Genomic DNA, 17,086 nt, shown 5'->3' with positions numbered 1-17,086 from the left:
TATCTTCCAGCAACGTAGACATTACAGACTATTCAATTTTAATTCTGGGGAGGTTTGCTTCAAGGTTGATTTAAATAAATCCTCATCAGTGAGCAAATTGACAACTTCAGATAGCCTTTGCTTTCCCTCTCTATCCCCTTCCCAGTTCTCCCACTAGTCATACTGTCGCCGACTACATTCTATCTTTGTCCCGCCCCCTCCCCTGACATCAGTCTGAAGTAGGGTCTCATCCCGAAACGTCACCCATTCCACCAGAGATGCTGCCTGACCCGCTGAGTTACTCCAGCATTTTGTGTCTACCTTCGATTTAAACCAGCATCTGCAGTTCTTTCCTACACAAATTGAACTCAAGCCTGATTACAGCTTGGTGCTAAAAATGGTAATGCAATCCTCTCAAAATGAATGCGGATTCTATCTTTATGGATATAATAATTTTCACTGAAGGCAGGTGCCAAATTTATAGGGTCAAAGAACATTTTGTGCAAATACATGAGCTGAAGTGAATATGTCTCACAGACATTACAAATTAGCATCAATCTAATTACAATGAATATCATGGTTTAGAACAAGATTTAACCACAACACAACATAAAACAATGGAAGCAATGATTTAGCAATGATTAACACAGTGTAACCTGCTAAGCCTTGTTACATAGCTCACCAATAAAAAAAAATTTTTTGTAAAGGTGCTTGAGAAACTGGAAGCAAAATAATGTAAATTATGTTGCCTGCAAATAAGAGGAGGAAATTCATAGAGGACATCTGCATTGATCCTTCAGGAATATGGATTTTTTTTTAACGCACAAGGTTGTCAAGAAACAAAATGGCAGATAATCCACTAGTTTTATCCAAGACATATTACTGACCCTTAATATTCAACAAACCCCGTCAAGACTGACACCATCAAAACGCTTCTAAATATTTGACAATGTATCACCCAGATACATAGATTCACGTTAAATCATAACAATCAGTCTAATCTTTTTATTCAAATGCATTTCTTTCCAACGTCCATCAGCTATGAACATAAAAATACACATTTCTCAAAAAAACCTTCAATCATACTCCTGTTTAATGTTTGGACAGGTTCTCCCTCCGTTTGCTAAAAGTGCTGACTTGAATAGTGGTCTGGCTCCCATTGAGTCTTCAATTTGAAATATCAACTATTTCTCTTTCCAGAAGGATATTCGATCTAAAACATCAACTTTGTTTCTCTTTCCATAATCGCTGCATTAACCCCATCTGCAGTTTCTTTCATATTCATTTGAAGTTGGACTGTCAAAATATGGTTGATCCACCTATCAGAGAACAAGGTCGACCTTCCTTCTTTTGCCAAGGAGTGCAAAAACAAAATGATGACCAGAATCAAATCTAATCAGAACAAACTGAATGTGATCACACTATATGCATGGCTCAACTCTGAACAACAAAGTGTTTTTTGACTATGAACTCTCCCACAGATTAATATGATATTCAATTACCACCTTCCTTCTTTTTAAACTAGTCTCAAGTCTCTGAAATCACTAATACCTTTGTAAACACTCAATTTACTCATTGCAGAGTACTCTTACTGTTTTCCTTGCTCAGTACAATTATGTTCTCAAAACAATCCTCTGTATACAATAACTGAAGGAAAACATTTAAATAATGTTGCTCAAATCACATGCAATTGTAAATTATTCACCATTATTTAGATATTTCATATTATTCCACTATGCTTGCTCAAAATAACCGGTTTCCCTTAGTACTTTGCACTAATCAATTGCATGTACGATTAAACACTCACATCTCATGCTCTTCTCTGCCCTTTGTAAAAGTACTTGAATTGTTTGGGGTAAGAGTTATATTTTACTTGATAAGACCCCATTGTCGGAGTGCATCTATCTAGATCACACACACTGCACGAGTCGGGTTTATTGTAATGCAATCTATTCCTTGATAATAGAACACCCGTGATACACTGCGGATGGAAGACTACTATTTACAAGATACGTTATTAATTCGTCATCTCTTTCCGACTAATCCTCAAAATCATCCTCGGAAGCAAAAGCGTTTTTACTAAAACCCAAACCTCGCACGAAGCAAAAAAAAAACCTCATAAATGTCATATATATTTTATTTCTAATGTCATACGTTTTATTCTGGTGTAACTGAAAAGATACGAATTTCCCTCGTAATTTGCAAAAACGCGATGGGCAAGAAAAAAAAATCGTAAAATGTATACACAAACGTTGAACGAAATGACGGATCAAAACAATTACAAACCTGCATGGTCGATTAGATTTAATTTTACAAGGATTTATAATCACATAAGTACGTTCCTAGATAACTGACCGTATCGATAAATATATTTGAGATTCTCTGACCTGCTCGCTCTGATCCATTCTGCCCGATCCTGTAACCACATCATATGCATTCGCATGTGATACTCTCGAATCTAGATCCTCTAACCGTTTTACCTTGGGGAGGGGTCTCGGTCAGCAGGAGTTCAACTAAGGCAGCTCAATCTCTCCAACGGTCTGAATGGAAGGGGCGGGGGTCTGTCAACCGCATTAAAGCTCCTGCCCTTCCTTTGACTTAGAACATGCCAAGCCCCACAGCCTTCACATTAGGATGAGATGATCTGACATTCTGTCTCAAGCTTCCTCAAACCCCATTTTTTTGTTAATGACAATAATTGTCTCCCATTTTGTTCGCGGCCACAAGACTGCGTCAAAGCCCGAGAGTGGTTGGTAGCCGGGCAGAACAAGGAGGCTCTGTCGTAGGATTTGCACCCTCCCCATTCCCAGCTCCACGTTAAATGCACAGACGGCAGGAAATACATACACGACAGGGACCTCACCTCCTGCTCGTTCTCCCCGGGCTCTGCTGAAACCCCGATCTCAGTGGGTAGTTCCACCAGGTCGGTCACTCTGATCAGCCCGTCGTGCAAAAAAAGCGTCTCCTCCTTCACCGAGAGCCATTGGGCCGAGTCGGCCGCCGCCGCTGCTGCTGCAGCCGCCGCTGCCGCCGCCATGGCTCCCGAGGTCCGGCGCCAACACACGGACAGCGCGCTGCCTCAAGCCACCGTCGCCGCCATTGCAAGCCACCGTTCTCCTTGGCCCCCCAGCAGGGTGAGGGGGGGAAACGATCAGGGAAAACAAACCCGACCGGCTGAGGGGAGGGAAGAACCCAACACCTGCAATCCCCTCAGAGAGAGAGAGAGAGAGAGAGAGAAAGAGAGCGGGGATGGGGAGGATTGCGGGCGGGCGGGCGGCCGCTGGGACGGGGCTAGGTCTTGATGCCTCACTGAGTGACAGGCCGACCGGCGCCGCTTCACACCAGCACCCGTCAGCGCTCACACTGACGCCATATTGGACAGATGAGGGACAGTCCCCAACATGCAGCGCGTCACGCACGGCGGCGCCGCGCGCACAGCGGGCAATCCACGGCGGGAGGCGGCTGCAGCGCCCGCCGCCCACAGCTCCAACCGCGCGCTCAACACCACCCGCCACAAAGGTATCTATCTCCAGCGGCCAAGGTCAAGTTTGCATGGAAGCTGGGGAATCACATATATACGACGGGCAGCGTTTCTCCTCGCTGCGTCTCAGTGTGAAAAGAAGGGAGACTACCCTGGTGACCCGCACGTCAACCGGTTAATGAGGAGGGAGAGGGAGGGGGGAAGACACGTAGAGTGCTGGAGTAAGTCAGGTAGAATCTCTGGAAGGCATGGCTAGGTGACGTTTAGATTTATTATTATTGTCACGTTAGCTTTGTTTTGCATGCTCTCCAAACAGATCGGATAGTACCATAAGTACAATCAGGTCAAACTCAAGTACAATAGAAAGAGCAAAGGGTGAAGATACAGATAGCCAAATATGGTTCACAGCATTGAGGCGCAAGATCAGTTCCACGGACAAGGGACTCTACTTCAGACTGTGTCTACTCGTTAAAAAGATTAGTTTTATAGTGGAGAAAAACAATAGGTAGAAAAATCTATGAGAACATTTACTCAGGCAGATCTCCATCAGAAAACTCCAAGGAGTGACTACATGATGGTGGCCCATTCATAGGGAAATAGGACTTGTGGGAATATAAACTGTAAGAAGGATGAAGAACTGGAATTTATCCACAAATATGAGGACATCAGTCCCTTAGACTTGGAAGAAAGATGCTCAAAAATTTCCAATGGATTTGTCTTTAATCTTTTGTAAAAGAGCAATCCACGGAAAAAGATATCCCCAAGGAATAATTCAAGGGTGGTTCTATACATAAAATAACAATCCATGAGGAGAAAGATACTAGGCATCAAAGCAAGAACATTTACTAGCAAAGGGTTCTCCCTGAGAGCAACTGACATATCCAGAGGTAGGCTCTAGGAATATAGAGGGAAGCAATGAAAGAGAAAAAAAAAGTGATCTGTAGGGAAGAGGATAAAAATAAAATGATGGGAATGTTTTCCCATTGGTCATTAAAAAATCAAAACTTATGCGGATGTTATGAGGAACACACTGATAAAATTAGTTTGAAAAGTATGAATTTACATTCATTATCTCCATTTACTTCATAAATCCTGAAATCATAACATAATATTGCATACGTTTGATTTTACCAGGAAGGATATGCATCCAGGAAGGATGAATCAAAAGAATCCCCATAAATAATAGGTATAAAAATGGGAATGTATACAACTCAAATAACACTACAAATATATAACATTGGAAGCTACTGTAAGAATAGATCACAGCAATGACCATATGGAAAATTATTCGCTGAGGCTGCAGTGTCCACGTATACCAATTGGACTATGGGAATAATGTATATAATTGAGTAACTCGGGAACATACACCAATGGGGGAAAGGTTAGCAAATACACAAAATAATATAACAACGTGAAGTACTGCAGAAATAAGAACGCAACCGAGGAAGAATATCAGGAATATGCGATACTGAAGGAGTAACATTAGGAATGTGTATCAGTGATCATAGTGGGAATGTTAAACTGTAGGAAACTGAAAAATTAAAATGAAGGAATGGGAAGAATTATTGGGACCTCACTGGAAATACATAAAGGGATAATAGAAAATGTATTAAATCACATAGAAATGTATTAAATCACCACATGAATGTTAATAGCAAAGGGAAATTTGCATGTATCAATAAAAGATGATCAATTGGCAATAGAAACAATGATACAGGGGATAGACAAATCAATAAATAAAATCCAATTAATTATCTAAGTGCAGTACACCATGGAAGTGCACCAAAGAAAGGGAATGTGGAAACCTGTTAGACTATCATTGGGAGTAAATAAAATAAATCTCATGGAACAACAACATGGATAGGACAGGTTTGGAGGGATACGATACGATAGAACTTTATTTATCCCAAGAGGGAAATTGGTCTACCAACAGTCATAAAACACAACAAGATACATGAAACATGAAATTAAAGTGTGAAGTGGAAAGTCCAGTATTGGGGATGTGCAAAGATTGGGGTGGGGGGAGGGTTAAGGGGAGTCAGTCTATCTCAGGACAGAAGGGGGATGAGTTGTTTAGTTTGATAGCCACAGGGAAAAAGGTTCTCCTGTGGTGTTCTGTGCTGGATAGGGACAATGGATATGGACCAAACACAGGCAGGTGGGACTAGTGTAGCTGGGACATGTTGACCAGTGTGGGCAAGTTGGGCTGAAGGTCCTGTTTCCACACTGTACTCTTAAAGCCGTTAGAATTAAAAACAAAATGGACAATAGAGAACATCATAACACAGGACCAGCAAACACAAAGGGAAGTTGGAGATATGCCATAGTGCCAATGACATCATGGCACAGGATGGTGGTATAAAGATACTGTTCATTAGAAGGCTCATACTAAGTAAAACACTGAAGTGCTATTGCACAATGGAACATGGCAAACAAATGAGTTACAATTCTGTGAGAATACAAAATACATTAGAGCATAAATAAAAGCATTGAGAAATATTTTTTCAATTCATGACACATAATTGTATGAATTCAAAATTGTTACTTTCATATGATCTCTTCATTGAAAAATGTTAATACTAAATTCATGGTTTGCAGCTATATTTAAAATTACAAGATAAAATAAATAACTGCAAAACAATTACTGAATTACCAGAAACAGAATACAAATAGGAATGCGTGTATAGTAGCAATGTTACAAAATTTTGAGATTTAAAAAATCAAGTCTGTAATTTATCCCATCAGATAAAGCATAAAAATAAGTTTAATTTGACACCTAATTCACTTTCATATCTCAAGTATTTAAAAAGTTATGGCCATTTTCATACTGGGAAATGAGCATCTTGTTCCCTATTGATTTTCTATGGACATAACAAAAAAGCTGTGATCGTGAACAGTCAAAAGCCCATAACTTTCTTAAAAATTAAGAGAACTGAATGAAATTTTCAGTTATCATAGATTGAAGCATTCTGAAACAAATATAAAATAATCTTACTTGGATGACCTGAAATTAAAGCATATAATTAGTTTGTTACCTAATTGTAGCTAATTTCAGACTTCAATTACTAGATCTAAACATCTATCCATTTCTTAATAAATGATTAACATTTTTAAATAGCCTAAATGTCCAAATAATATTCACAAATAATTCACAATAAAACATGATTTTAAAATCTCATTTACATTAATTTATAGGCCAAATGGAAGGAATTTAGTGTTTAATTGCTGTAAATAAATGCCCATTTAAATCAGCTTTCCAGTGGGTCCTTGTGGAACGCGCTGGTTTAGAACGTTCACATTGCGTTAGATTTGTGCCCCCAAATGCCGAGAAAAATACTGCGGGATATAATGAGCCCAAAATGAGCTACTCGCAATATTAAACTTTGTATAAAGGGATCTTTAGAAGCCCTTTTTAATGTAAAAATATACAGCCAACCTTCTGTGGTTTGCTTTATGAGACCCTGCGGTTGCTGGCGGTCGCGGGTTTAGAGATTGATTTTTAAACTACTATAACTATTATTCAAGGCCTTTAAACCTAATAATAGCTTTTGCGACGGGGTCTTTCAGCGATTTTTCGTTAATAATTAACTAGGCTGAACATTTTCGATTGGAACAGCTTAGAGAAAATCGCGTTTTAAACCCGCCCCCTCTAAACGGCGCCAAAATCGCGCACACCCGCAACGGCAGATTTTCACCGACGCTTCAGGTAGGCTTTGCAACATACCTATGTATAGGCTCATTCCTTTTGCATTATATTTAAGAACGTAACATAGCTTTTCACCATTCGGTTTTATTGTACATGTATGGTATTCTTCAGTTATTTTAATTCCAAAGGTTAATTTACATTTTAATTTTTTTTATTTGGGAATAATATACAGATATAATTTTGGAATTTGACAGAAGGATCGGCACCAGGACTCTAATCTGTATTAGTGAATGAAGAAATCAAGAGCAATATATCCAATGCGTAGGAAAGTACTGCAGATGCTGGTTTATACCAAAGATAGACACAAAAGGCTGGAGTAACTCAGCGGGTCAGGCAGCATCACCGGGAAAAAAGAATAGGTGACATTTTGGGTCGGAAGAAGGGTTCCAACCCGAAACGTCACCTATTTGTTTTCTCAAGAGTTGCTGCCTGACCCGCTGAGGTACTCCAGCATTTTGTGTTTATCTTCAGTAACATATCCAAGTTTGTTGGTACAAAATTGGGTGCAGTGTGCACTGTGAGCAGGGTGCAAAGTGAAGTCAATTTGAGTTTTGTTGTCGTATACACAAATACAGTGAGGTATAGGTACAAAGGAAAATAAACTTTTAGGGAATATGGACAGGTTAAGTGAGTCGGCAAGAACATGACAAATGGAACATAATGTGAAAATTGTGAAGTTATCGACGTAGAAAAAAATCAAAATGTATTTTAAATTATGTTGCCAGGACATGAGCTGAGTTCTAGGGAGAGGTTGGGCAAACTATAAGTCTATTCCTTAGAGTGCAGAAGGATGAAAAATGATCTTATAGAAATGTATAAAATCATGAGGGGAAGAGGGGAATAGATAGGGTGAATGCACAGTCTTTTACCTAGAGTAGGGGAAATAAAAACCAGAGGACATGGGTATTAGGTGAGAGGGTAAAGATTGAATAGGAACCTGAGGAGTAACCTTTCACACAAAGGGTGGTGGGTATATGGAATGAGCTGTTTGGCAAGGTAGTTGGGGCAGGTACCATAATAACACTTTAAAAACATTTGGACAGGAATATTGTTAGGGAAGGTTTAGATGGATATGGGCCAAAAACGGGCAGGTGGGACTAGCGTAGATGGAGTATCTTGGTTGGCATGGGCGAGTTGGATGGAAGGCCCTGCTTCCGTGCTGTATGACTATAAGAAAAAGAAAAATGTTGATGTCCGGAGAGAACTTGGAGAACCTGAAACACCATAACATGAAGGTACATCAAATAATTAGGAACGCAAATGGTATGTTGGCGATTATTGCAAGGACATTTCAGTATAAAATTTCATTCTTCAAGTATACAGAGTTTTTGGTAGAAATTGGACCTGGAATATTGTGTGCAGATCTGGCTTCCCTACTTAGGGAGTGTCGCGAAAGTTCAAAGAAAATTAATTACCAGGATGATGTGTTTGTCATGTGAGGAGTGATAAAGCAAGTTACAGCTTAGTCAGAGAATGCACCTGAATATTCCTTCATTGAAATCACTGAGCAAAGTGCTTATTCAATTCTCCTACATTAATTCAGTGCTTTCATTTCCAGTATGAAACACAATGTCCCTGAGACCTTCCTCTTACAGAATTTCTCCAAGTCAAGCTCCACTGCTAATATCCATACCTTCAGTACCTGCACACCTATGTATCTATGGCGAGCACCAGTGAAGAAGATAAGAAAAGAAGCAGGTTTCTAACTTTTCCCAGTTCTAATTAAAGGTCATTGATCTGAAACATAAACTCTGTTTCTCTCTTTATGGATACTATTCAGCCTTTCACAGAAACTTCTATTTTTATTTTGTATTTTTAACGTGCAATATATTGTTTTGGGATTAATAAATACATTATTTATTGAGAGTAAAGTTGAACATATTCTCTGAACTATTTGTCTTAATTTACCAGTAGCCTGAGCTTGCTCATCCAAAGTATATTAAAAAGAAACTTCAGTGTTGATAATCCACGTACTTCTGCTGTCTCTCCTGTCTCCTGCTGGACATTTTTGGCACTTCGATCTTTGTCTCTTGTTCGTAGCAGTTCAATAATAGAGTTAGCCACCACCTGCTGAATCAAGTTTTCTGAGGCCTCCATATCCACACTTATTCTTGTTTTGCCACTAGATTTCTCCTGCACAAGTTGAATGGGACCTGTTTGTTCTTGGGCAATTTGGAAGGCATGTGTCCTCAGGATGGTGCCTCTCTGTTGTCATGGCAAGATAATGTGTAAAACAAATGCTTGTGTTTGGTTTGTGCCCCGGATTCTAGAACCTCAGCAGCTTTTTACAGTCTGGGCAGAGTTACTATGACAATGGTAGATCAACCAATCACAAAACACAAAATACCTCTCATGACTAGTGGTCTTGCTATAATGTCACAATACATGTAGTCAGGTGTTGATTTTTCAAGACCTCCCACAATACCAATATTTTTTTTGCAAGGAGGATAGTTTATTTTTTTTGTACATTCTGCTACAAAGCACAAAATGATAATAGGACTGTTGTGTCAAAATATGAGCCATGTAGATCAGAAGGTACCAGTATACTGAATAAATTATGCCAACTAGCAAATTAGCTGGATGCTATATTTCAGTGAACCACGCTTTTGGAGAGGAAAGATTTTACATGTTTTGAAGTGAACTCTGGAAGAAAATGTGGCTGGACAAATGGAGGGTGAGGATACAATCAGTCTCAGCTGTGATGCCTGAGAAAATATAAAAGCATGGTGTCACTCCAATGTCTCCCTCAGCAATGCTTTAGATTGGATTAGAGACAGCATATCCAACTGCTGATGTAAAGCTCCAGCATCACAGGTTTAACCCTGATCTCAGGTACTCTCTGTGGATATTCCACATTTTCTCTGTGACCACATGGGTTTCCCATTCTTGTTCCAGTTTCTTCCCACATCCCCAAAATTGTGCTGGTAGGTTAATTGGCTATTGTAATTTATTTCAGGTCTATGCAGCTGCAAGAGAATTGCTGATGGAGGGAGAGAGGGGGAGGGCGGTTGATGGACATTTGAGAAATAATATAGGGAAATAAATCTACTGATAGGACTGACATGAATGCTTTGAGGGGTGACATGGGCTCAATGGAACAAGTAGCCTTTGATGTTGGTATTGCTGTTGGTTTATTATTGACATGTATACTGATATACTGAAAAGCTTTGTTTTGCATACTGTCCAGGCATATTATGCATACATGAGTATAACAGGTAGTGCATATGAGAAACTAACTTGGAGGCAGAACACTGTTACAGCCAAAGACAGCTCCTCTAGTATTTTTGGTTACAGCTACAGGGAAAGTGCAAGTAAACAATAATGTGCAAGGTCTACAATGAGGTGGATTGATAGATTGGGAAATCATCCTCAGCATATGAGAGATTTGTTCAAGAGTCTGATAACAGCGGGGAAGAAACTTGATGAATTTGCTGGGATGGTGGTATGTGCTTTCAAGCTTTTGTATCTTCAGTCCAATGGGAGAGGTAAAGAGAGAATAACTTGTGTGAATGATCCTTGATTATATGGGCTGCATTGTTGTGGCAACATGAAGTGTAGATGGAGTCGATGGGGAGGAGGCCTATTTTCGTGATGAATTGAGCTACATTCACAACTGCTTTTTCTTGCGGACTTGTAAAGAGTAGTTGCCATACCAAGCTTTGATGCATCCTGATGGGATACTTTCCATGGTGCATTTGTAAACATTTGTAAACGTCATTGGGGGTATGCTAAATTTCCTTAGTCTTCTGAAGAAATAGAGATTATGGAATATTTTCTTGGCCACAGCGAGAATGTGGTTGAACCATGTCAAATTGCTGGTGATATTTACACCTAGAAAATTGAAGCTCTTGACCATGTCCACTCCAACACCATTGATGCAGACATGGGTGGGTAGGATAACTGAAGAGAATTCCTGCGACAGGTAGTAGGTACAGCACTTCACTTGGATCTTTCTGGTCTAGATAGCAGGAACTTGCAGGACCACATGTGTGCGCACCACAAGGTGAATAGTACGTAACCACTCTGCCTCTTGCCTTGCCCGAGTACACTGTATGGTCCATCTGATGATCCGAGAAGCACTCAGGTTGTATGGCACTGTCAGGTGAAGCAGGAGTGAGCCATATGTCTGTGAAACAGAATGCACAGCAGTCTCCCATTTCCCTCAGGTAGGTGAGTCTAGTTTATCCAGCTGATTTTCAATAGCTTGGACATTTGCCTGTAGTATGGGGAGAGGGGAGACCTGAAACCGCGTTATCTCACCTGCAGCCCAGCATGTCTCCCACACCTCCTGGTGAAGTGACTGCTTTAGGTTGGTTATAAGAAAATATGAAAACAAAGTGAGTAATATGGGGGAGATATTGCCAAATCCCTTGGAAATTCCACTACAAATATATCATTCTAGACTGCCAGTGATCCACAATAAGAAAAAAACCGATGACAGTCTCATTGCCTTTGCCTCAAGGATTCATCCACATGAGGTCAGCAGTTGTTTTCTGGTGGAATGCAGGCATTTGATGCTGTGGTGATACATTTCCTCCCAAATTTGTGCAGTCCTCCCATAATATAAATATTACCCTACCACCAGAGCTTAATATAAAGACTTTAACAGATTGCTAAAGTCACATGATTGTAACAGTTTATATTTGACTGATTTATTTTTAAATTGAAGGATTAAATATTTAAAATCTAGGATATCCAGGTATACAAATCAAGTCCCACAAGAGGTCTCATTTGAAATGGCAGATATATAAACTTTCAGCTGGTTTAACAATTTTTAAGTAAAAAGTTAGTAACATTGTAAATTGTTTTCATTATCTGTTTATTTATAATTATTTCATTATTTATATGATTTATTTGAATAAAATAGCTGTCCTTAAATAATCTGTCCCAGTACTGTAAAATCAAGTTGTCAAAATTCTTTAAATTTAAGACAAGATTTTGACATGATGCCTTACTACTAAAAGTTGAGATATTTTCAAGATTCAAGTTCTGTAACTAACAGCTATTACTATGAATTTTCTATTCATTTTTCTCTATGACTACAATTCTTATGAATCCCCATCTCCCTTTATCCTGGGAACCCTTTTTTTTTTAAACCTTACCCTATGTGATTGGTCCAAGCCTTTACCTGATCTATCCAACTTGCTAATTGCCCTCATCCATAGATCTTGAGTTTTATTCCAGATCTCATATCAAAACAAATAAGCAAAATGCTTTGTGAGCATCCCATCTATCTATCTATCTATCTATCTATCTATCTATCTATCTATCTATCTATCTATCTATCTATCTATCTATCTATCTATCTATCTATCTATCTATCTATTACTAAAACTCTGCTCTTGACCGGTTTTGGCGATCTGTGCTGCGATTTCCGAGAGAATGCCGCCACCTACGGCCGTCATTTTTGGCCACCTCGCTCAGAGCCCCCCTCCGCCGTATGTGTGCCGAGGATTTTTCCCGTCGATTAAATATGACAGAGATATTAATGATTTTACAAAATTCCCCATTCTCTCTGCTGCCCCTGCTGGCGGCAGGGGGGAGGGACTATAAAACCAGGAAGTGGTGTGCCTCATTAATCAGTGTCTGCAAGCTGGAGGAAGGCAGAGGGTCACGTTTCTCTGAGCTGTGAATAAAACTGAACACATGTCCACACAACTATGAGTAAGTACCCTTAATGTGGTTTGAAAGTGAAAATATGGTTAAAGTAAAAAAGCACTGCCTGCAAATGGTTGTTTGGGTTGAAATAAAAAGGCACTCTCTCTCTCTCCTCTCCTCTCCTCCCCCTCCCCTCACCTCACCTCACCCCCTCAGCACACCCCCTCACTCCCCCTCTCCTCTCTTCCCCACTCTCTTCTCCCCCCCTCTCTTCTCCCCCCCTCTCCTCTTCACCCCCCCTCTCCTCTTCACCCCCCTCTCCTCTTCACCCCCCCTCTCCTCTTCACCCCCCCCTCTCCTCTTCACCCCCCCTCTCCTCTTCACCCCCCCCTCTCCTCTTCACCCCCCCCTCTCCTCTTCACCCCCCCCTCTCCTCTTCACCCCCCCCCTCTCCTCTTCACCCCCCCTCCTCTTCACCCCCCCCTCCTCTTCACCCCCCCTCCTCTTCACCCCCCCTCTCCTCTCTCCCCCCTCTCCTCTCTCCCCCCTCTCCTCTCTCCCCCCTCTCCTCTCTCCCCCTCTCCTCTCCCCCCTGTCCTCTCCCCCCTCTCCTCTCCCCCCTCTCTCTCTCTCTCTCTCTCTCCCCTCTTTTTCTCCCCCACCGTCCCACCCCTAAACCCCCCTCCCTTCCACACACCCCATACCCCCTTCCCTCCACCCTCCCTGCTCCCCACCTCTCCCCCTCCCCTCACCTCACCCCCCTCTCAGCACACCCTCTCTCTCCCCCCTCCCCCTCCCCCCCCTCTCTACTCCCCTCTCCCCTCCCCCCCTCTCCTCCCCCCTCTCCCCCCCTCTCCTCTCCTCCCGCTCTCTCTCCTCCCTCCACCCTCTCTCCTCCCCCTCTCTCTCCCCTCTCTCCCTCTCTCCCCTCCTCCCTCCCTCCCCCCTCTCCCCCCCTCTCTCCTCCCTCCCCCTCTCTCTCCCCCCCCTCCTCTCCCCCCTCCCCCTCTCTCCCCCCTCTCCCCTCTCCTCCCCCCCCTCCTCCCCCCCCCCCCTTCCCTCCCCCCCCCCCCCCCCCCTTCCCCCCCCCCCCCCCCCTCCCCCCTTCCCTCCCCCCCTCCTCCCCCTCCTCCCCCCCTCTCCCCTCCCCTCTCTCCCCCCTCTCCCCCCTCTCCCCCCCTCTCTCCCTCCCCCCCCTCTCTCCCCCCTCTCCCCTCTCTCCCCCCTGCCCCCTCTCTCCCCCTCTCCCCCCCCCCTCCCCCTCTCTCCCCTCCCCCCTCTCTCTCTCTCCCCTCCATCCCCTCCCCTAAACCCCCTCCCCTCCACACCCCCTACCCTCTTCCCTCCACCCTCCCTCCCCCTCCCTGCTCCCCACCTTACCCCCCTCTCAGCACCCCCTCTCCCCCTCACTCTCACCCTCTCTCTCCTCACCCACCCACCCTTCTTCTTCTCCTCCTCCCCACCCTCCTCTCCCTCTTGCCCCTCTCTCTGTGTTTCTGTCTCTCTCTCTCTGTCTCTGCCCCTTCTCTCTCTGCCCTCACTCTCATCCCCCCCCCCCCCCCCCTCTAGATGTGACTGCAAGTTGGGGGCTATGCGTCAGTAGATACGGTGGTTATGGGGTAAAAGGAGCAAATTAATAATATTAATATTATATCAAGGGGGGTACTTAGCATGAGTGCGGGGCTGGGGGGGATAGTTAGTGTGTGTGATGCTGCATGCCGCCTCCCCCCCCACAACCGCACGTTGGGGTAACAGACCCAACGGGTCTGCACTTGGTCTAGTATCAGATAAAACCTTTCAGATCTGAAATTTGCTTTGAGAACATTATTATTTTTATCTCCAGTAAAGTCTTGCAACTAATATCTGCCATATTTAATTTAATTTCACAGCACATCGAAGCCAGCCTCCCTCCAAACCTTGACCCTCATCAGTTTGCTTATAGAGCAAACAGATCGACGGAGGACGCAATCGCCGCTGCCCTCCACACTGTACTGAGCCATCTGGAACACCCGGGGAACTATGTAAGGATCCTTTTTATTGACTATAGTTCAGCTTTCAATACACTCATCCCTGACATACTAGTCAAAAAGCTGTCGGACTTAGACTTCCCACCTCTCACCTGGATAAAGGACTTCCTCAATAACCGCCCACAAACAGTCAAATGGGCCCCCACTGCTCCTCCACCCTCACTCTCAGCACTGGTTCTCCACAGGGCTGTGTACTGAGTCTACTCCTCTATACTCTGTACACTTAAGACTGTACTCCCATCAACTCCACAAACTCCATTATGAAATTTGCAGATGACACCACATATCAGGAGGAGACGAGGCAGCGTACAGAGATGAGGTCCTGAAGCTGTCAGAGTGGTGTTCCGCGAACTACCTGGCACTTAATATCAGCAAAACAAAGGAAATGGTCATCGACTACAGAAGGCACAGAGCGGACCCTGCTCCCTTCTTCATCAACGGGGACTGTGTCAAGTGGGTTTCCACCTTCAAATTCCTGGGAACGCACATCGCGGAGGACCTCTCCTGGTCTGCCAACACTTCAGCGGTGGTAAAAAATACCCAGCAGCGATTGCACTTCCTGAGAGTGCTAAGGAAGAACAGTTTAGAGGAGAAGCTGCTCGTGACCTTCTACCGCTCCACCATCGAGAGTGTGCTGGCATATTGTATCACGGTGTGGTATGCCGGCTGCTCAGCAGCAGAAAGGAGAGCACTGCAAAGAGTGATCAAAACTGCCCAGAAAATCATCGGCTGCCCTCTGCCTTCCCTGGAAGACATCTCCAGCTCTCGGTGCCTCCTTAGAGCCAGGAAAATAATCAAAGACCCCTTCCATCCTGGACAGTCACTGTTCAACCTCCTGCCCTCTGGTAGGCGGTACAGGTGTGTCAAATGCCGGACAAACAGACTCAAGAACAGTTTCTTTCCCTGGGCCATTAGAACTCTAAATTCCTCAACTATCCACACGACATGAGAATGCTGTCATCAATTCCACTATAAAACAGACCACTCAGTTAATATTTCCTCTTTTTTAAAATCCTTTAAAGTATTTACTAAAGTTAAAGTGTAATATTCTCCCAGTACAAAATAACGTATTGAATGCATTGGATGTGACTTTGTCTTGTTTGTACTTGTTTTGGTTGCACTGATCAGGAGTAGCACTCCTAATTTTGTTGTATTTCTAAGTACAATGGCAATAAAGGCTTATTATTATTATTATTATTAGTTTGTTGTACTTTTTCATTAAATTTGTGTTTGTTGCCTTGGGTGTAAGATATGTATGCTTGTCAGAATGTTAGTGAGGCGAATCAAGAGCTAATGCTATCAAATCAACAAAGGCAACCTATTTATGCATGAAGTGGACATTTTGTTGGTTACTTGCCATTTGCCGTTTTCTAATTTTTGGTCAAATTCATGGTGATCCTTTGGGATTTCATCTCAGAATCAAAAGTTACTATGAATGCGGCCTAAAGCTCAGTGTGTCCCTTTGTGTTTAATTTGTAGGGTTATTCAAATCTAGAAATAACTGTAAATGGTAGAAGGTGAGGAAGTGGTAAGAATCTGAGTGATGGAAAAAAGGAGAAGCAGAGCTGAATCGAAACGCTGGTTTGGATGAGAATGCACGGGAACTAAGAGGGCTTGAGACAGGTTGACAGAGGAAGAGCTGTAGGGAAGAGCACAGTGTAATGCTTCATGATTGTATTGCATCTCAGCGCACATCTATCTGAAGAGGTAGTGGTTTAATTTTGAGTCAGCAAACTTCTTCTTCTTCGAGTCCGTTGCAATCTCAGATGTCGTTCTGCCAGTATCTGGCGCAGGTCACAGCTGGTCGGGTCGGTTCAGCCAGGTCCTGGGGGCTGCACTGGGGGGCGTCGTCACACTCCAGCAGGTGGGACATTGTCTATACTGCTCCACAGCTGCATGTGTCTTCTGCTTGGTAGTTCCATGCTTTCATAAGTGCTTTGCACCTCCCCTGCTCCACTCGTAATCTGTTGAGGGTCTTCCAGGTTGGCCATGGGAGGTCGTGCCCGCTGGCGAGGCATTCAGTTGGAGTGATTCCTCTCTCCATCCAGTCGTGGGCTCGTGTGTTGAGCTGGTTCCATTCATCTTTCCAGATGTTGGTCCTTGCTGTTTCTTTGGTTGTCTGGAGAGGTGGGACTGTCTGCAAGAAACTGGCTCTGGATTTCAGTTACATATTGTTAAGATGACCGTTACATTGTTGCAAAGCATATCACGACTCTCCCACAAAACATACATACATGTGAATTTGGAGAGAACACCATGTTCCATTCTTAAGTATAGAACATGAGTCTGTGTTAA

At 43.0% G+C, this 17,086-nt stretch overlaps 1 protein-coding gene and 1 long non-coding RNA gene across 7 annotated transcripts in view; one reads left to right on the top strand and one right to left on the bottom strand.

Moving 5' to 3' along the window:
• The window catches only part of hectd4 (HECT domain E3 ubiquitin protein ligase 4), a 180,089-nt gene extending 176,741 nt beyond the window's left edge, over positions 1-3,348 (bottom strand). For 5 of the 6 annotated variants that reach the window (XM_033043699.1, XM_033043705.1, XM_033043702.1 and 2 more), the window contains exon 1: positions 2,843-3,348. In XM_033043699.1, the coding sequence (XP_032899590.1) occupies positions 2,843-3,016 (174 nt within the window). In that variant the 5' untranslated portion in view covers positions 3,017-3,348. Of the gene's footprint in view, positions 1-2,366; positions 2,495-2,842 lie in introns of those variants that run through there. The other variant, XM_033043704.1, reaches the window with a different exon arrangement.
• Positions 3,349-3,395: 47 nt separating this feature from the next.
• On the top strand, positions 3,396-15,798 carry LOC116987570. Its single transcript, XR_004415739.1, has 2 exons — positions 3,396-3,498; positions 14,654-15,798. It is a non-coding gene; the product is annotated as an uncharacterized LOC116987570 (long non-coding RNA).
• The last annotated feature ends 1,288 nt before the right edge of the window (positions 15,799-17,086 follow it).

Source organism: Amblyraja radiata, chromosome 25, assembly GCF_010909765.2.
Source record: "Amblyraja radiata isolate CabotCenter1 chromosome 25, sAmbRad1.1.pri, whole genome shotgun sequence".
NCBI lineage: Eukaryota > Metazoa > Chordata > Chondrichthyes > Rajiformes > Rajidae > Amblyraja > Amblyraja radiata.
Note: the sequence above shows the minus strand (reverse complement) of the source record. Positions and strands in the feature narration are given on the sequence as shown.